This window comes from Physeter macrocephalus, chromosome 7, assembly GCF_002837175.3.
Source record: "Physeter macrocephalus isolate SW-GA chromosome 7, ASM283717v5, whole genome shotgun sequence".
In the NCBI taxonomy this organism is placed as follows: Eukaryota; Metazoa; Chordata; class Mammalia; order Artiodactyla; family Physeteridae; genus Physeter; species Physeter macrocephalus.
Window position 1 is genome coordinate 79,224,396 of NC_041220.1, and position 20,626 is coordinate 79,245,021.

Below are 20,626 nucleotides of genomic sequence, written 5' to 3' on the forward strand. Positions count from 1 at the left end.
GGCCGCTGAGCCTGCGCGTCCGGAGCCTGTGCTCCGCAACGGGAGAGGCCACAAAAGGAGAGGGCCCCGTACCCCCCAAAAAAAAAAAAAAAAAAAAAAAAGTGCTGAAAGGAAAGAAGAGAGGTTGAAGATGGGGTAAGGGGAATAGAACTAGGATAGAGCACCATCCCAAAAGAAATGGAACAGGAAGAAGAAAATCTTCCCCTATGGCATTAAAGGAGGTTAGAAAATATTATATGGAAAATTACAGTTTTCACTCAAAGCCTCCATTGTTCTCCTTTATGTTAACAGTGAGGTAGTCTGCTCAGTGGAAGGATTTAAAACATAGACCTGAGTTAGAATGGTAAAGATTTTTAACAGTTGTTATACAGGATAGGAGAGAAATGGACACATGGATAATTTCCCAAGCAGTTTTGAACATGCATTTGGATTGGTGACTTTTGCTTCATCATACCCTGTGAAGTATATGGAGTGTATATTATTTATCTAATTTAGAAATGAGGAAGAATACTTTCACAAGAGGAAGGACTATATAGTTCTGGCTTCAAGATTTGGGTCTGTCTCACCCAAATAGCTTTTTGACTCATGAGGGTGATCCCACCCACATTGTAATGAAAGCAGAGATTATGCCTGTCTTGTTTTGCACTGTATTTCCAGGGTAGACCCTAAGACTTCACACACAGTAGGTAGTCAATAAATACTTATTAGGGCTTCCCTGGTGGCGCAGTGGTTGCGCGTCCGCCTGCCGATGCAGGGGAACCGGGTTCACGCCCCGGTCTGGGAGGATCCCACGTGCCGCGGAGCGGCTGGGCCCGTGAACCATGGCCGCTGAGCCTGCGCGTCCGGAGCCTGTGCTCCGCAACGAGAGAGGCCGCAGCAGAGGGAGGCCCGCATACTACAAAAAAAAAAGATAAATAAATAAAAATAAATACTTATTAAATAAATGCATGCACGGACTCTATTATAAGTAGTCAGATACATTTGTAAATTTTATCAAACACGTTTGTAATCGTGTTAATAAATTCATGTGTTTTATGGGATTTCCTTCTAATAGCTTAATTCAGAATATTTTTCTCAAATTGGAAATAATTTTTTTAAAACTGTATAATGTCAGAGGTAACAATTCTAGAACAAAATATAGGGTGAGCAAGATTTTAGATGGGACATAAAGAGTACAAACAATGAGAGAAAAGTTAATTATTTTTTTCCTCTCTGCAAGGCATCATTAAGAAAAAGAAAAGTCAAGCCACAGATGGGGAGATAAGACAAACAAACCAATTTTAAAATGACCAAAAAATTTGAACAGATACTTTATCAAATAAAACATACAAATATTAAATAAGCACAAGAAAAGACAATCAACATTATTACTCATTGGGGAAGTGCAAATTCAAATTAGAGTGAGAAGTACCACTACACACCCACTAGAATGGCTAAAATTAAAGATACTGACTATACAAAGTATTGGTGAGTATGTAAACTTACCTAACCATGTGTTGGTGATATTGAAAGCAGTTTGTTGTACATTAAATGTACATACATTACCTTAGGACTCAGGAATCCCAATACTAGACATTTGCCTATAAGAAAACATCATTTAAAAAAAAAAAAAAACATACTTCCCATAAAGACCTATACTTAACTGCTTTTAGCAGCTTTACTTATGTCTTTAATAGAAATACCCAGAAGTCCATCAGTTGGTAATTGGATAAACATAACTGTGGAATATCCGTACAACGAAATACTTCTCAGCAACAGAGAGGAACAAAACACTGATTTCTATGCAAAAACATGAAGGAGTCTCAAAAGCATTATGTCACATAAAAGTTTTCAGACACAAAATATGTAAAATATATAAAACTTTAGAAAAGGTAAAATTATAGTGACAGAAAGCAGATCAGTTATTATTGCCAGGGTAGGAAAAGGGAATTGACCACAGAAGAGGCATAAGGCAGGTTTTTGTGGAGATGGCAATGTTTTATGTATGTATCTCCACAATGATTCAGCACTTTACACCCACTAGATGGCTGTGATCAAAAAGATGAGTTGGTGAGGATGTAGAAAAATTGGAACCCTCATGTATTGCTAGTGGGAATGTAAAGTGGTGGAGCTGCTTGTGAAAACAGTTTGACAGTTCCCCCAATACTTAAGCATAGAGTTACCATGTGACCTTGCAGTTCCACTCCTAAATATATGCCCATACAAAATCTGTATATAAATGTTTATAGCAATATTATTCATAATAGCCAAAAAATAGAATGTCCCAAATGGACCATCAGCTGATGAATGGATAAATAAAATGTCTTATGTGCAGACATTGGAACATTATTCAGAATTAAAATGAATGAAGTACTGATACATACTACAACAAGGATGAACCTGAAGAACAGTATGCTAAATGAAAGGAGTCACTCACAGAGACCACATATTACATGGTTCCATTTATATGAAATATTTAGAATAGGCAAATGTATATAGCAACAGAAAGTAGATTAGTGGATGCCTAGGGCTGAAGGAGGTGGAGGTGAATAAGGAGTGACTCCTAATGGGGAAGAGGTTTGTGTTGGGGTAGGGTGAAAGCTAAATTTGTTGAATATTTGCCTGTACTAGGCCATTTGCTGTAATAGTTTAATATCCTCAAAGTTTAATATCCTTCTTCAGTTTACTGATGAAGAATTGAAGTTTCAAAAACAAAGGTCATGTTTGTTTTTACTTAAAATAGTATCATGTTGACCAGGTAATATTCCATTTTGTGGTGGTTAGGTATATTTGAAAAACTAATTCAATAATGTTGGACAATTAAATAGTTTTTAATTGATGAATGTTTATGGATATATTTAGCACGATGTTCTCATGAATTGTTATAAATTTCTTTGTTATAAATCTCTAGGAATGGAATTACCAATTCAGTGTTAATTATAAGTGATTAATGCCTTTGTCCATGTGAGTGTTTGCTATGTTTTTTTGCTTTGAGTGCATTGTCATTTGTCAATTTAGCAACTGCCATCTTTCCTGTTTTTCTTAAAATTGCAAATGATCTCTATATATGGGTATGAATATTACATTGCTTATACTTATAAAAATATATTTCCAGTACATGTGTCATTTTATTTTAGTTTTGTTGGTTTTTAGTAGAATTACTCTTATTATACATGGGTGGGGCAGATAAACTAAAAATAAGCTCTGTTGTTATGTAGGGAGGGAAGTTTAAAAAGTCACAAAATAACTTTTTCTTCCAGAAGATATTTGAATTTGTTTAGATTCTGTGTATGTCTGCTACAATGTAATTAGGATACAGTTACTAATATAGTAGTGTTACTAATTTAGATTTTCTTACTTTAATAGTGCACTGGTAAAACTAATGAATAAATCAATAGAGGGGACAGCAGATGATGAAGAGGAGGGTGTAAGTCCAGATACAGCTATTCGTTCAGGACTTGAACTTCTTAAGGTATTTTTGAAACAGTTTGTCTTTTCTGCAGTCATAATTTGAATCCCCTTAAGGATATGCAAGAGTCAGGCTTTATTTCATTGGAAACTATTCAAAAGATTAAAATTTGTAATAGAAATCATATTTTATAAAAATAACATGTTTTCTGCATTATAATAATGTAATTATTTTACATTATAAAATAATAATTTTATGGGTTTTGCTGTTTCGTACAGCATTTGCGTGCCTGCTATGCTTGTAACAGTATGTGCTAAATGATCTAGTCTTATCTTTCAGGTAACCTGCATCTGGGGTAATAGGACTGTTCACAGGAAATTACTATAAGACATCATCTATCTGATCGGGATTTTTTTAAACAATTGGTAAACATAATAGATGCCAAAGAATTAAGAGAATTGAACAATTAGTAAGAGACATGATTTAATCTGGGGGAACACAGCATCATCAAAGAGAATAATTCTTGGCATGTTTTAGGGATTGTTGTGAGTGTAGTCTGACTAGATAAAAAGTATTGCTTTGGGGAGTAATGGAAGACAAGGTTGGTTCTAGATTGTGGAGTGCCATTGGGGCAGAAAGGTACCATCAAGGGCATTTAACCTCCTTTTTAAAATGATACAGCACTTGATAGAGCTTTCGTTAGATGGAGTAAAGAGGAGAAGAAATTAAAGGCTAAGAGACATGGGCTTCCCTGGTGGCACAGTGGTTAAGAATCCACTTGCCAGTGCAGAGGACATGGGTTTGAGCCCTGGTCCGGGAAGATCCCACATGCCGTGGAGCAACTAAGTCCATGTGCAACAACTACCGAGCCTGCACTCTAGAGCCCGCGAGCCACAACTATTGAGCCTGTGCACCACAACTACTGAGCCTGCGGTCTAGAGCCTAAGAGCCACAACTACTGAAGCCTGCGTGCCTAGAGCCCGAGCTCCGCAACAAGAGAAGCCACTGCAGTGAGAAGCCTGTGCACCGCAACAAAGAGTAGCCCCCTCTCGCTGCAACTAGAGAAAGCCCGTGTGCAGCAACAAAGACCCAGTGCAGCCAAAAATAAATAAATTTATTAAAAATAAATAAAGGCTAAGAGACATTTATATCATTACAACATATGAACTAAAGGAGAAGAAACAAACCAGTGCAATGGACATTAGACAGAAAAGAGAGTGATGGGTTTGTATTGCAATGGTCTTAAATATCTTTTTTTTCTTTTTCTTTTTGGTCGTGCTGAGCAGCTTGTGAGATTTTAGTTCCCCGACCAGGGATTGAACTTGGGCCCTCAGCAGTGAGAGCATGGAGTCCCAACCACTGGACCGCCAGGGAATTCCCTTAAATATCATTTCATGGAAAGAACTGTTGTGATTCTTCATGAGAAAGACTTTATATTTTTAGTAATGGAGTAATATGTTTAAATACTTTTAAGAGTAAAGTCATCTTTAAGGCAAATGTTTTTAATAGGTTGTTTGATTCAACTTTTCAAATTTAAATCTCCATTTTTCTATGAATAATTAAAACCTCATAACTAAATATTATCACCGTAAACCCTACCAAATGAGACACTTTCTCCACTTTATAACACATTAAAAAAATGCTGGGCTTCCCTGGTGGCACAGTGGTTGGGAGTCCGCCTGCCAATGCAGGGGACACGGGTTCGAGCCCTGGTCCGGGAAGATCCCACATGCTGCGGAGCGGCTGAGCCCATGCACCACAACTGCTGGGCCTGTGCTCTAGAGCCCGTGAGCCACAACTGCTGAAGCCCGCACGCCTGGAGCCCGTGCTCTGCAGCAAGAGAGGCCACCGCAGTGAGAAGTCCGTGCACCGCAGTGAAGAGTGTCCCCCACTCGCCGCAGCTGGGGAAAGCCCACGTGCAGCAACGAAGACCCAATGCAGCCCCAAAAAAGAAAAAAAAATGCTTATTTAATAAGTTAATGAGGGTTTACATACTCCATTCCCCCCACCTCCTTATTTTTCTACTTTTAGCCCTTACTGCCTATATTATGCTAACTAAATTGTTTTTACTTCATGGAAGGTAAACTTTGTAGACATGTATCTAACTTGCTGTAAATTCCTTAAGGATAGCCTGGAACTTATTTCTTAATAAAGGGAATAATTATTTATATGTTTGTAATCGCGATTAAAAGTTCCCAATAATGGTTTCTTTGTTTTTAGTTATGATGAGTGAACTTTTTGTGATGGATTTCATTTAAAATATTTCCTTATAGAGTATCTTTTTGCCAGTGAAATAAAGCTCAGTGTTAGCATTTTGTTCGCATCACAGTATCACTCCACGGAAAGGAGCCACATTTTCCACATTCCCAGTATCAGAATAGACTAAGGTGAAGAAGAAAATATAGCAAGGGCTGTATATCAGGAATCATTAGCCACAACTCACTTCAAGGGAGACTGCAAGATATAATCTTAGTTGTATTGCTAGCTTATGCAGCCCATAACTTAAAATTTTATTTGTAGTAGAAAGTAGTTCTCTTTTAATGGATTAAAACCATTGTCTGTACTTATAAAGTTATATCTATTCCTCTAGGTTCTGTCTTTCACACATCCTACCTCGTTCCACTCTGCAGAGACATATGAGTCCCTGTTACAGTGCCTCAGAATGGAAGATGACAAGGTAGCAGAAGCTGCTATACAAATTTTTAGAAATACAGGCCACAAAATAGAAACAGACCTACCCCAGATACGATCGTGAGTATGTTTTTTCTCATGGTAAACACAAAAGTTTTCCAAGTTTGGGAGTCACAGGATCATTGTTTCCCTTTCCCTTAGGAAGATAGGAGAAAGGAAAGACAACTTTTATTTAGAAGCTGCTTTACTGTATCCTTTGTTTTCATCTTTTCTCGGCCTCACACACCTCCTCTACCATTAGAATATGGGCAGAGGAACAACCTGAAACTTTGTTTAAACAACATGATTTTAAAATATTAATATTAATAATCAAAAGTTAGCACAGAATTTAGAACTTAGGATTAATATATCTTCCTAATTTATCTTTTTCTCTCCAACTCCGAATTCAATAGCTACTACCTTCATATCCCACCCAAGAATTGGATAATCAAGTAGTGTGCTTATCAATAAAATGTTTATTAGTTGCTTAGTTGTTGGCCATGGTGCTTTTGTCTCTCCCTCTAGACTACCTCCCCTCTCCTCATAAGAATGAAGTAGGTTTTGGTATTTTTACTTTGGCATCTTAAAGAGCTTGCCTTAGGATCAAAATTGTGCTGATGTCTTTTGGAGGAAGAACACATTGCTGATAGCTATTATAATCGGATGTTATTATATATATGTAAATAGACTGGGGTAAATCCAAATCAAACCTGTTTTTCCTCACGGGGTAATAATAGGACAAGAGGACTCATGACTCCTAAAATTTTTATTGAATTTGTAAGCTAATAATTTAATTTGAGAAATAACTCAACATTTATTGTACATTCTCTTCATTGTCGGCACTGTACTGGCTATTATAAAAGATAACCACTGTCAGTCCCTGCTCTTAAGGAGTTTATAGTCTAGAAATGATAATTTTATCTTTGTACATTATAGAAAAAAATCATTGACACAGTAGGATAAAGTTATTTGTGAGTTTTTCAAGGTGGGAAAACCTATACATTTTTTAAGGTAAAGGATTTATTTTTAAAGGAATTCTATCCCAGAGGAAGCAGTGGAAGAGTTAACTTTGGACACGAGGACTAAAACCTCTTGTTCTTAAGACTAATGGGGAAGGAAGGAGAGAATCACTGAAAAAGCAGAGAAGCACAACACTGCAGACCTCAGTAACAACACCGGTGGCATCACTGGATTGTAGCACACTAGAAAAACAAGGAGAAAGGTTAAACTTGACCTATGCATCATCCATTCATTAGGCTAAGAAGAATTAATAATATATTTAACAACAATTTGATCAACACTATATCTTCTTTTGTTACTAACTGGTGTTATTTACAAGAACTGTTCTCCTGATAAATGAATTTCAAAGAAAGACTTAAACAGTGCTTAGACAAGGAAGCTATTTTGGCATGAAAATCCTTCTCATTATTCTAAACTGCAGGGAGAGAAATGTGTCATATTCATAAATATCAAATTAGACTTATACTGACCAGCATATGTTCCAATTTTTTCTTTGAGGTGCATTGCTCTTAATGTCTAGCCTCCCATTATTATAAGAGGACCGTTTGTCACCGTCGCATTTGATATCATGGACCTTTATGAAGTAGTCTTATTGCATTAAATATATGATGGGTATCTTTCCTTAAATATTTGTTTTGTTTTACGTATTTTCTTCTGATTTAAAAAACTACTTATAAGATCATTGTAAAAAGCTGAAACTTTAGAAAATATAAAGGAAAAGAAAGAGTCAGTGTTAACATTTTGATATATATTTTTTATGAATGTTTTATCTATTTGATGTGTATGCCAGTTTTAATGCATTGACTATAATATGTATTTCCATATTCTCCTATAGAAAGATTGTTGTAAATCTTCAATGTCAGTGTGGTGGTGAAGTGCATGGATTTGGAACAGAAATGTTTGTCTTTTTTTAAAAAAAATTCCATTTTATGTTTTTTATATATATTTTATTTTATTTCATTTATTTTTAAATTTTTGGCTGCGTCGGGTCTTAGTTATGGCACGTGGGCTCTTTGTTGTGGCACATGAGCTTCTCTCTAGTTGTGGTATGCGGGCTCCAGAGCACATGGGCTCTGTAGTTGGCAGCACATGGGCTCCGTAGTTGCCCCACGGCACGTGGGATCTTAGTTTACTGACCAGGGATCTTACCCGCGTCCCCTGCATTGGAAGGCAGATTCTTTACCACTGGACCCACTGGACCCACCAGGGAAGTCCCCAGAAATGTTATCTTTAAATCTCAATTCCACTATTTCCTATCTCTGTCACCTTAAGAAGCTTACATAAATAATATGTTTGTGCTTTAGTTTTCTCATCTGTTTAATGATCATAATAATAGTCTTTGGGTGATTGTGAGGACTGATTTAATTAATCCATGTTTTGTTTTGTTTTGTTTTAAAAACACCACTTAGAACGGTGCTTGGCACAAGTACTCAATAATTGTTAGAAGTTTTTGTTACTTTTCTACCTATGTATTGTCTATATCCTTGCATACTCTCTTTCACTGGTATGTTCGTTTCTGTTTTTTAATGTAGCTTGGTCTTTTGCTACTTTTTTTTCCCCCATGGTTGCTTTAAAATAACTGAACAGGGGACTTCCCTGGTGGTCCAGTGGTTAAGAATCTGCCTTCCAATGCAGGGGACACAGGTTTGATCCCTGGTCAGGGAACTAAGATCCCATGTGCCGCAGGGCAACTAAGCCCGTGAGCCGCAACTACTGAGCCCCTGCACCACAACTAGAGAGCCCACACACTCTGGAGCCCACACACCACAACTAGAGAGCCCTCACAGTGCAACTGAGCCCACACTCTGGAGCCCATGCGCCACAACTAGAGAGAAGCCACAACAAAAGATCCTGCATGCTGCAACTAAGACCCAACGCAGCCATAAATAAATAAATATTTTTAAAAACAAAAACAAAAGAACACTTGATTCTTAAAAAAAAAAAATTTTTTTAATAACTGAAGGGAGTTGTGAAAGGGAAGTGGAAAATTTAGGAAAATTTTCTCAGAAGACAAATGTAAAAATATGGCATGGGGCAATTTTAGATTATAAATTAAGGGTGGCTTGTTTATTTCTCTGTATTCATGAGGTGGCTTTAAACTGAAAATTGTCTTCTGTAGTATCCCTTTTTTTTGAGGCATTGTATTTCTGGGATTATACTTGGGGACAGGGAAGGAGTTTTAAATCTTTTTATAGATCAGGTAATTTAGAAGAGAGGCTTTCTACCAGCATACATCCAGATAATTACTGCAGATGAAGTAGGAGACAACCAGAAGAACTCTTGTGGTTTATGGGCTTTTTTTTTTTTAACTGATTATTATTTTTTGCAGGACCTTAATTCCCATCTTACATCAGAAAGCAAAGAGAGGTACTCCCCACCAAGCAAAACAGGCCGTTCACTGTATACATGCCATATTCACAAATAAAGAAGTACAGCTTGCACAGATTTTTGAGGTATATATAATTACATAGGATGTGTTGTTGATTTTTATTTTCATGCTCTGTGGTTTGATGAAGATAGAAAGTTGTTTTTTTAGCTATTTAGTCCCACTCTAGAATATAAATTCCATGGGAGCAGGGATTCTTTGTTTTATTCAGCACTTTAGATATTCCCAGCCTTTAGATCAGACTATATAACCAAATACTACATATTGAAAGATGTTTGGTGTGTTTTGTGTTACAACATTTTACTTAATTTTAGTTTTATTGGCTCAGTGGTCCATTTAGTTTGAGAAACTATCAGTAGATGACTTTGAACCACCCAGTTTAAAATTCCTGACAACCCTACTTGAAAATTAGTTCTGTTTGCCTTTCCTTATGTATGATCCTTTGTCTGATTCCACTACTGGAAAAGTATTCCTATTATCATAAATTGGATACAATATGAACAGAACCCATGAACTCTTATTTTTTATGATCCATGGTCATTTAAAATGTTCCCACAGGTTAAGAAATCCAACAACATAACAAAACTATTGTACATAACTTGAAAATAATGCTGATTTGACCATGCAGGAATTTTCTTGCTTTTAATTCTACCTTATATGTGGGCTTTACTTTTTTCTTTTATCTTTTTTTTTTTTTTTTTTTTTTTTTTTTTTTTTTTGCGCGGTATGTGGGCCTCTCGCTGTTGTGGCCTCTCCCGTTGCGGGGCACAGGCTCCGGACGCGCAGGCCCAGTGGCCATGGCTCACAGGCCGAGCCGCTCCGCGGCATGTGGGATCTTCCCGGACCGGGGCACGAACCCGTGTCCCCTGCATCGGCAGGCGGGCTCTCAACCACTGCGCCACCAGGGAAGCCCTCTATTATCTTTTTTTACCTTCTTTGAATCTTACTAAATTTCGGTAGATGAAATAAAAATCAAGTGTCTAATATGATTGAAGTTACTTTTGATCATCTCATTAGAACAGATTTTTGGGGGCATGATAAATTCAGGAGGACTCAGGAAGATCTACTGTTTCTGTACAATGTCTAGATATTTATAAAACAAACTAGTAATTTTGACTGTTTTATTTTTATAGCCACTCAGTAGGAGTCTCAATGCTGATGTACCAGAACAACTTATAACTCCATTAGTTTCATTGGGCCACATATCTATGTTAGCACCAGATCAGTTTGCTTCCCCAATGAAATCTGTAGTAGCAAATTTTATTGTGAAAGATCTGCTAATGAATGACAGGGTAAGTTTCTCATTTAATTAAATTTAGAATCATAAGATTAAGACTGTTTACATCTTTATTTGTCACAGAAACAACACTTCTGCTTCTCTCTATGTATGATTCTCTTTTACTTTAAAATTATTATATATTTTACCTCCTATTTACTTACTTAAATTTCCAAATGACATCCTGCTGTGTAGCTATTACTGGAACTTAACTTTTCTTTAAGAAAGAAAAAAATGAGAACATGAGATAGATGAATCATGAAGTAAAAAATGTAAGTCAAACACTATGAAGGACAATTAACTAGAGTACTAGAATTTTGTTTTATCAAATATTGTTTAAAGTATAAGTGGAATTGTATTTGACTAGCTTTTTGAAATAGAATTACATTGCACTTTTGGCACTAGATTTATGTATTCTATTTTAGTTATTGAAGTGTGTGTGTGCGTGCGCACATACTGATTAATTAGCTTTGGGTTGGAGCTTTGCGATCTATAGCTTGAAAAGGCTTCCCAAGTGATTACTGAAACACGTGTCTGATTAAGAATCACCGCTTTACCAAACGGATCTAAATTAAAGAGTTATTGAATGAAGACACAAATCAGTCTACCTGCTGGATCACTGTGGATGACTTTCAGTGCAGTACTAACTTATCCAATTTATCTAGTCCTTCTAAATGGTCCAACAGCCTTTGAACACTCCGAATTGGAACTTAAAAAAAAAAATACTTGCCAGCGCACTCCTTACTCTTTTCCCTCCCTCCATTTGGATGTGATAGGGATGCAAGAGTACGGCCAAAGCCTCATTTCCTACTCCATACATCTGTTCTTTGCACTACTGATAGATTTGGCTGGCAACAAATGTGAAATTTGACACTTCTTAGATGATGACTTGATTGTTGATAAATTCTATTTTAAGATAGTTCTCTTTTTGTGTGTAGTAAAATATAAATAATATAAACTTTGCCATTTTATCCCTTTTTAAGTGTACAGTTCTCTTACATTATATACACCCACATTCTTGTTGTTGGGTGTTTTTTGTTTTATTAAAAAACAAACAGAAGTTTAATAACATGTGTACCTCCTGTATACACAGAGGATAACCTAGGAAAGCCAAGCAACTCTCAACAGTGGCCCAAGCCACCACCTAAAATATACACCCACATTGTTGTGTAACCATTGCCACTATTTCCAGAACTTTATCATCTCAGAGAGAAACTCTGTATCTATTAACCAGTAACTCCCCATTGCCTTCTCTCCCCCCAGACTCTGGTAACCTCTATTCTATTTTCCTGCTTTATGAATTCGCCTATTCTAGATACCTCTTATCATACAGTATTTATCCTTTTGTGTCTGGCTTATTTCTCTTAGCATAATGGTTTCAAGATTCAGCTATGTTGCAGTATGTGTCAGAACTTCATTTTATGCCAGAATAATATTCCATTGTATGTGTAACTTACATTTTGTTTATCTTCTATTGATGGACCCTTGGGTTTTTTCCACCTTTTGACTGTTGTGAATAATGCTGATATGAACATTTGAGTCCCCAAAGTCAAATCTTTGGGGTATATACCTAGGAGTGGAATTGCTGGGTCACATGGTCATTCTATGCTAAACTTTTTGAGGGACTGCCAAATATTTTTCCACAGTGGCTGTACCATTTTACATTCCCAGCAGCCATGCTCAAGGCTTCCAGTTTCTTTACATCTTGGCCAACACTTATTCTTTCCTGGGTTTTTTTTGATAATAGTCATCCTAGTAGGTGCAAAGTAGTATCTTGTGGTTTTGATTTGTTTCCCTAATGACTAATGATGTTGAGATTTTTTTTCATGTGCTTAATGGCTGTTCTTTGGATATTGAGTCTTTTGCCCACTTTTAATTGAATTTGTTGTTGAGTTATAAACATTCTTTATATATTCTGAATATTAGACCTTTGTCGGGTATTTGCCAAATCCAGGATTATAAAGATTTTCCCCTGTACCTTCCTCTAGGAGTTTTTTAGTCTTAGTTCTTAAGATCTTTGATCCATTTTTTTGAGTTAATTTTTATATATGATATAAGGTAATGGTCCAGCTTCATTCCTTTGCTTGTGGCTATATCTAGTTTTTCCAGCACCATTTGTTGAGGAGACTGTTCTTTTCCCAATAATTGGTCTTAGCACTTTTGTTAAAAATCAGTAGACCATATATGTGATATATGTGAGGTTTTCTGGGTTTATGTTTCATTCCATTGGTCTATATGTCTATACTTATGTAGGTACCAGCCACATTGTCTTGATTCCCATAGATTTGTAGTTAAGTTTCAAAATCTGGAAGTTTGAGCCCTCCAACTTTGTTCTTCTTTTCCAGTCCCTACTTGGTGACTTTCTGTGGGTTTCCTAGAGCACTGTACTGTTCAGCATGAAAAACTTAATGAGCAAAATTCAAAATTTTTTTCTACAAGTTAAATTTATTCAATTGTCTATAGTCAACAGGTGAGAAGAATGGGAAATTATGGTCTCCAGATGAAGAGGTTTCCCCTGAAGTACTAGCAAAGGTAAATTTGTGTGGGTCTTAATAACTTTTATGTTGAGATAAAGAACATTTATAGATACCCTTTTTTTAAAAACCTAACAGTTAATAAGCATTTTAAATGAGGTACTTTATTTTTAAATCAAAAGTTGTATGTTTCTCAAATTGTAGTTGTCATTGAGTTATTTACATATAGGTATATGTCAGCATGTTCTTTAGACCTTCCTGCCTTGCTAAGATAATTTCAGTGAGGCTCTTTTACGTAGAGATTGTAGAATATTGATGCTCAGAAGCACCTCAGGCCTAGCCTCATTACCAATGTCTGTCTACAGGCATAAGAATATTAACTTGGCAAAAACAGATGGCTGTCATCATATTGAAAACTTCTGATAGATGTAAATTGTCCCTCAAGAAAGCTAATTTTTAAAGTGGTAGTCTTGGGATTTAAAACAAGACTTCTTCATTATCATCTTACTTGATTGATAATCTATTTCACCTTGAGTAGCTTCATAGTCCTCATTTATTCCATCAGTTCCTTTTTCCAGGTTGTCAGTAAATATAGTAAATAATATCTACATTGTTTAGCTAGTTCTTGCATGTATTCCATAACAATCTTTTGAGTATAAGCCACCAAGCAATTATGGCTACAAATAATTATGCAATCTCCTAGTTTTTTCATCAAAATAGTTTTTCAGTACTACAAAAAATATTACAGTCTATCTAAATAGTTATTTTTAATCACTGTAATCAGTATAGTTTAGTTATTTTTAAACAATATATTTTTAAATGATTTGAAAAGCAATTGTTCCGGTGTGAAAAGTCTGAATTCAAGGAGCCAGACCTTGGGCAAGTTATCACAGTAATGTGTCTAAGTTGCCTTATTTATTGGAAATAAGAATACCTCTCTCATAGAGTTGTTTGGGAGATTAAATAAAGTAATACATGTGTAACTCTGGGGAAAGTACCTGGCATAGATTAAACAGAATAAGTATTAGTTCTCACTGTTATTATCCTATAGACTTGTTTAATAAAACATGTCTTCTGGCAGCTAAGTAATCTCACTAATCTAATTAACATAAATTAATCTTCCCTTTAAGTGGAATTTTAAGTTGCTTTCTTTTTTTAGCATGTTAATATTTTATAGGTACAGGCAATTAAACTTCTGGTAAGGTGGCTGTTGGGTATGAAAAACAACCAGTCTAAATCTGCCAATTCAACTCTTCGGTTATTATCAGCGATGTTGGTTAGTGAGGGTGACCTGACAGAGCAAAAGAAGATCAGGTGAGATTTTTCTTCCTTTCCAGGTTTTTTTAGCTCAGGATGTTGGTAGAGCTTACATAGGAATTATTTACTTAATATTGACAGTTGTAATTGCACTGTGTGCTTTGTGTTTAAATTTTACATACTTATTTGGGGTTTATATCTGAATAATGATCGTGTATTTTTCTTCATCCCTAAAGACTGACCTTTTTCCAATAAATTTTTAGTCATAATCACTACAGCAATGTTACAGTTAGCTTCAACATTTGAATCAGTTAAACAAATATTTGTTGAATTACTACTCTTTGCAAAACACTACGAAAAGCATTGCAGCAAAAACAGATAAAATTCAGTTCCTGCCTTTAAGGAACTTACCCTAGTATAGTGATTGAACAAGTAGAGTGTCTTGATGCCACGAAGGGAATAAAAATTTCAGTGTAAGTTCAAAGAAGGAAGAGATGCAGCCTCCTGATGGTTTGCAGAAGACTATACAAGGTTCTGCAAATGCCAAAAAAAAAATTTGTTTCATTTCTACACCTGTTCATTCTTCAAATCTGTGAAATCACCATTTCTTCTTTCTGTTCCTTTTTTTTTTTTTTTTTTTTTTCGGTATGCGGGCCTCTCACTGTTGTGGCCTCTCCCGTTGCGGAGCACAGGCTCCGGACGCGCAGGCTCAGCGGTCATTGCTCACGGGTCTAGCTGCTCCACGGCATGTGGAATCTTCCCGGACCGGGGCACGAGCCCATGTCCCCTGCATCGGCAGGCGGACTCTCATCCACTGCGCCACCAGGGAAGCCCTTTCTGTTCCTTTTAAGATGAAAATAAAAGCCAAATTTTTTTATTTACTAGGGTCCAGCTGAAATAACTGAAAAATTCTACTTGTGATGGATTCTTACTTTAAAATTTTTGTTAGAGGATAGATTTAACTATATATTTATGTTTCAGTATTTATTGAGCACTATCATGCCAGGTACTACCAAGCCTTTTAAAGATACAATAATCTCTCCCTCTAAGGAATATGCATTCTAGTGGAGGAGATAGGAAATGCACAATTACAGTAGAGATGCTGAATGCTCTGATAAACTGAAGAAAACAATCAAAAATTATTTTTATCATAAAATCAGCCAAGGGTAGCTTTGCATGAACAGATTGAAGAGGTAGGGATAATGAGAAGTTTTAAATTTGGGGAAACTATGTACAGTGTATAGCAAAGGCTTAATAATGAGCTCTTACAAATCAATGATAAAGAGGATCCCAATAAAGATAAAGATTATATATTACCAGTTTACCTTTAGAAAAGTGTTTGACATCACTAAATACAATAAGTACAATTTTAATTTAAGTGGAACCTCTTGTCTGTCAAATCAGCAAAAAGTTTTTTAAGCAATCATCACTCCATGGGATCAGGGAAATGGGTTCCCTCATAACTCCTGTGAATACACATGGGCACAGTCTTGGCAGGACAGTTTGGCATTTTGTTTCTAAGTCCTTAAAAATGTTATCCATTGACTTTTTTTTTTTACTCTATTTTTACACTCATGAAATTAAAAAAGAATCATACAAAAATACATACACAAACATGTTCTTTCCAGCATTTTTTTATCATCACAGAAGATAGGGGAATGGTTAACTTTGGAACACACATGTTATGAAATATTATGCAGATCTTAATTAGATGTTATGTATCCCATAGTTTAGCTTAGGCTCTGGAATCAGAAACTTATTCAACTCTACCTACACTCCATTTACTAGCTGTGTGAACTTGCGTAAGTCACTTTTCTAAGCCTCAGTTTCCTCATCTTACAGAGTTAAGTACACAAATAGTAGCATTAATTTTTTAAATTCCTGAATCATTTGCCTCAGAAGCCATTTGAGGGTCCCTCATTGTTACCAGTGCTCAGTTTGATGGTAATGTGGTCCAAGAGTGCCATGTTTTCTCCTCCTGTATGCTAAATAATAGTCCCTTGTGGATTCGGGGCAGCTTTCCATATTTCCTAAAGTCTCTAAAATATCAAAGCTATGTTATGTTCCTTATAGCAGTTGAAGTAAGAAGACTATCCTTTCACCACCTCACTGTCACGTTTTACCATTTAGGTAATAAAAGTTGACTGGGTGTGGGTGGGAGTGCCTGGACTCCCTAGATTCCCTTGGAAAACTTCCTGTTGCAAAGGAAAGTCTGCCTCAGAGACTAGAACCTGAGGGAGACTGGCTCTCACTTCCATATCCTTTCCTTTTAGATATTTGTCTGATGCCTCCCACTTTCTGATACAAATCACCTCCTAATTCATAGCCCCTCCATTTCATCAGACATTTGTAGGCATAAGACTGATTTCTGTTATGTCTGTGTAAATACGTGTATGCATTTTAAAATTGTGGGAAATACAATAGATTTTAAATAAGTGATTTTTAATTTTTCAGGTTTTTTTAATATCAAGTTTTCTATGATGAATGTGAATGCCTCTTAAAATGAGAAATACAGTTCCTAATGTAAATGTTTCTTGGTAGCGTTGCAGTCAGTGCTGTTGGAAGCATAAGCAGAGTTGCTTAGCTGTGGTGGAAGACCTAAGCTAGAGTGTAACTAAAAATGAAGGCATACATAAAAAAAGAATGAAATTTTGCCATTTGCAACAACATGGATGGACCTGGAGAGTACCATGCTTAGTGAAATAAGTCAAAGACAATACTGTATGTTATCACTTATATGTAGAATCTAAAAAATTAGAAGAAACTAATGAGGATTTCCCTGGTGGTACAGTGGTTAAGAATCCGCCTGCCAATGCAGGGGACACGGGTTCGAACCCTGGTCCAGGAAGATCCCACATGCTGCAGAGCAACAAAGCCCATGCGCCACAACTACTGAAGCCCGTGCGCCTAGAGCCCGTGCTCTACAACAAGAGAAGCCACTTCAATGAGAAGCCCATGCACTGCAACGAAGTGTAGCCCCCGCTCACCACAACTAGAGAAAGCCCATGTCCAGCAACAAAGACCCAACACAGCCAGAAAGTTAATTGATTGATTGATTGATTGATTGATTAAAGAAACTAGTGAATATAACAAAGAAGCAGACTCACAGATACAGAGAACAAACTAGTGGTTACTGTTACCATGCTTAGTGAAATAAGTCAAAGACAATACTGTATGTTATCACTTATATGTAGAATCTAAAAAATTAGAAGAAACTAATGAGGATTTCCCTGGTGGTACAGTGGTTAAGAATCCGCCTGCCAATGCAGGGGACACGGGTTCGAACCCTGGTCCAGGAAGATCCCACATGCTGCAGAGCAACAAAGCCCATGCGCCACAACTACTGAAGCCCGTGCGCCTAGAGCCCGTGCTCTACAACAAGAGAAGCCACTTCAATGAGAAGCCCATGCACTGCAACGAAGTGTAGCCCCCGCTCACCACAACTAGAGAAAGCCCATGTCCAGCAACAAAGACCCAACACAGCCAGAAAGTTAATTGATTGATTGATTGATTGATTGATTAAAGAAACTAGTGAATATAACAAAGAAGCAGACTCACAGATACAGAGAACAAACTAGTGGTTACTGTTGGGGAGGGGGAGGGGCAAGATAGGGGTACAGGCTTAAAAGGTACAAACTACTATGCATAAAATAAGGTACAAGGATGTATTGTACAACGTGGGGAATATAGCCAAGATTTTATAATATAAATGGAGTAAATCTATAAAAATTTTGAATCACTATGTTGTACACCTGAAATTAATATATTATAAATCAGCTATACCTGACTAAAATAAATAAATTAAAAATTTTTAAATGAAGGCAGATAAATTTAATATCAGATAGTCACAATGATTTGAGCCTTCTGCCCTCTGTTGAATTGAAGGACTCAAAGTAACTTTCCCATATTTGTACATTATGTCATTTTAAGCATAAATTATGCTAAAGACCTTAACAAGACTCACAGATACAGAGAACAAACTAGTGGTTACTGTTGGGGAGGGGGAGGGGCAAGATAGGGGTACAGGCTTAAAAGGTACAAACTACTATGCATAAAATAAGGTACAAGGATGTATTGTACAACGTGGGGAATATAGCCAAGATTTTATAATAAATATAAATGGAGTAAATCTATAAAAATTTTGAATCACTATGTTGTACACCTGAAATTAATATATTATAAATCAGCTATACCTGACTAAAATAAATAAATTAAAAATTTTTAAATGAAGGCAGATAAATTTAATATCAGATAGTCACAATGATTTGAGCCTTCTGCCCTCTGTTGAATTGAAGGACTCAAAGTAACTTTCCCATATTTGTACATTATGTCATTTTAAGCATAAATTATGCTAAAGACCTTAACAGTCAAAAAGGGATCAAAGAGTTTTGTGAATGATAATGGTTATAGGAAATGTTTATTTCTTTTTTGTTTGTTTATAGTAAATCTGATATGTCTCGCTTGCGATTAGCTGCTGGTAGTGCCATAATGAAGCTTGCTCAGGAACCTTGTTACCATGAAATTATAACCCCAGAACAGTTTCAGCTCTGTGCGCTTGTTATTAATGTAAGTAACAATCTTATTTTTGTCATTTACTTGGTCTTCAAAGTTAAATTTATTTACTTTCTATAGATTACAGTTCCATTTGCTGTATGGATATATGCACAAAAGGGATTGCGATTATTACTATTCTAACCAGTTAACTCCCCAAAATTAAGTTATTTACTCCCTCAGTATAATTATCTTTTTTTTTAAAAAATGAAGACATTAAAAATGCTTAAACTGTCCTTTTGTAAATGTTTGCCAATTTTTAAAAACTAAACTGGGGGTTTTTGTCATGGTTTTAAAAGTACTAATACTTTTATTTAAGTATTTTTGGTTTTGTGCTGCTGTAGGATGAGTGCTATCAAGTAAGGCAGATATTTGCTCAGAAGCTACATAAGGCACTTGTGAAGTTACTCCTCCCATTGGAGTACATGGCGATCTTTGCCTTGTGTGCCAAAGATCCTGTGAAGGAGAGAAGAGCACATGCACGACAGTGTTTACTAAAAAATATCAGTATACGCAGGGAGTACATTAAACAGAACCCCATGGCTACTGGTAAGTAACTTTCAAAGTGCTCAGTGTGCAGATATATCTTGTCAGTGTATCAATTTGTGGAGGGTTTTATTTCATATATTTCTATTATAGTTTATAATAACACTGGGACTTTTATAGAATGCTGTTGTTGTAGTTAAGATGTAAGTAAAATCTAAAATCCTGGTTTCTGAGTCCTATTTATAATGCATAAAACTGTTTGGAGGAACTGCGTTTTTTCTTATGGAATCAGCAGTGTGACTTGATTTGAACACGTTGCTCTGATGTCAGAGAGTAAAGAATTACTTTCCTAGCTTTGCCAGGGACTCAATCTTAAATTATCCTTTGTCTTCAGTAGCCTTCAAAATTGAAAAAAGTTATTTCAGTATCATCTAGATGTCATGTTGCCTCTAATTTAGAAATAACTGAGGGAAAAAATGTTAACTGAAGCAGTTAGAACGTAAATTAGGGAGGGATTTTTATAAAGGCTATTATTACTATTGTTAATAATAATGTTTTCACTTCAGAGAAATTATTATCACTGTTGCCTGAGTATGTAGTTCCGTATATGATTCACCTGCTAGCCCATGATCCAGATTTTACAAGATCACAAGATGTTGATCAACTTCGTGATATTAAAGAGTAAGTCATGTTGATTTTTAAGAAGTCTAAAAATTATTTTTCCTTTTTAAAAAATGCTAAATTTTTTCCTTTTACTATTCCCATTAGAATAAAAACATTTTTATGGTTTTATTCTTTTATTGTAAATTTTAAGTTTCATCTTACAAAATTGTTCCTATCTAATAAGTTCTATTTGGTTGTTTTGTTTCCTGTTTGTTTGCAGTTAGCTTTAGCTGAGTCTGTGAAATAAGTTGATTTGGTCTTTATATTATTTTTACCTTTGTATTAAGATGGGCTTCAGTTACTTCAGTTTGATATTTAGAAAGCCATGTAGTGAAAATTTCTCACCTTAAAACTAAACTATACTTCAATCTCAAAAGATAATTCCTCAAAAATATGCACACACATAGGAGATACTCTGTGGCAGGTCTATGGTAATACAAAATTAGATTTGTTAC

General features: G+C 35.9%; 1 protein-coding gene and 1 long non-coding RNA gene across 8 annotated transcripts in view; one reads left to right on the top strand and one right to left on the bottom strand.

Annotated features, from left to right (window-relative positions):
* Nucleotides 1-20,626, top strand: part of PDS5A (PDS5 cohesin associated factor A) — a 139,199-nt gene that overhangs the window by 89,762 nt on the left and 28,811 nt on the right. For all 7 annotated transcript variants that reach the window (XM_024118288.3, XM_024118291.3, XM_055086088.1 and 4 more), the window contains 9 exons: nucleotides 3,346-3,451; nucleotides 5,979-6,139; nucleotides 9,408-9,531; nucleotides 10,598-10,756; nucleotides 13,204-13,272; nucleotides 14,392-14,528; nucleotides 18,914-19,037; nucleotides 19,367-19,571; nucleotides 20,075-20,189. In XM_024118288.3, the coding sequence (XP_023974056.1) occupies nucleotides 3,346-3,451; nucleotides 5,979-6,139; nucleotides 9,408-9,531; nucleotides 10,598-10,756; nucleotides 13,204-13,272; nucleotides 14,392-14,528; nucleotides 18,914-19,037; nucleotides 19,367-19,571; nucleotides 20,075-20,189 (1,200 nt within the window). The remainder of the gene's footprint in view (nucleotides 1-3,345; nucleotides 3,452-5,978; nucleotides 6,140-9,407; nucleotides 9,532-10,597; nucleotides 10,757-13,203; nucleotides 13,273-14,391; nucleotides 14,529-18,913; nucleotides 19,038-19,366; nucleotides 19,572-20,074; nucleotides 20,190-20,626) is intronic.
* The window catches only part of LOC114486593 (uncharacterized), a 67,615-nt gene continuing 53,527 nt past the window's right edge, over nucleotides 6,539-20,626 (bottom strand). The window contains exons 2-4 of the long non-coding RNA XR_003680597.2: nucleotides 14,883-15,314; nucleotides 10,905-10,957; nucleotides 6,539-7,260 (exon numbers count right to left, since the gene is read on the bottom strand). This is a non-coding gene — a long non-coding RNA (uncharacterized lncRNA). The remainder of the gene's footprint in view (nucleotides 7,261-10,904; nucleotides 10,958-14,882; nucleotides 15,315-20,626) is intronic.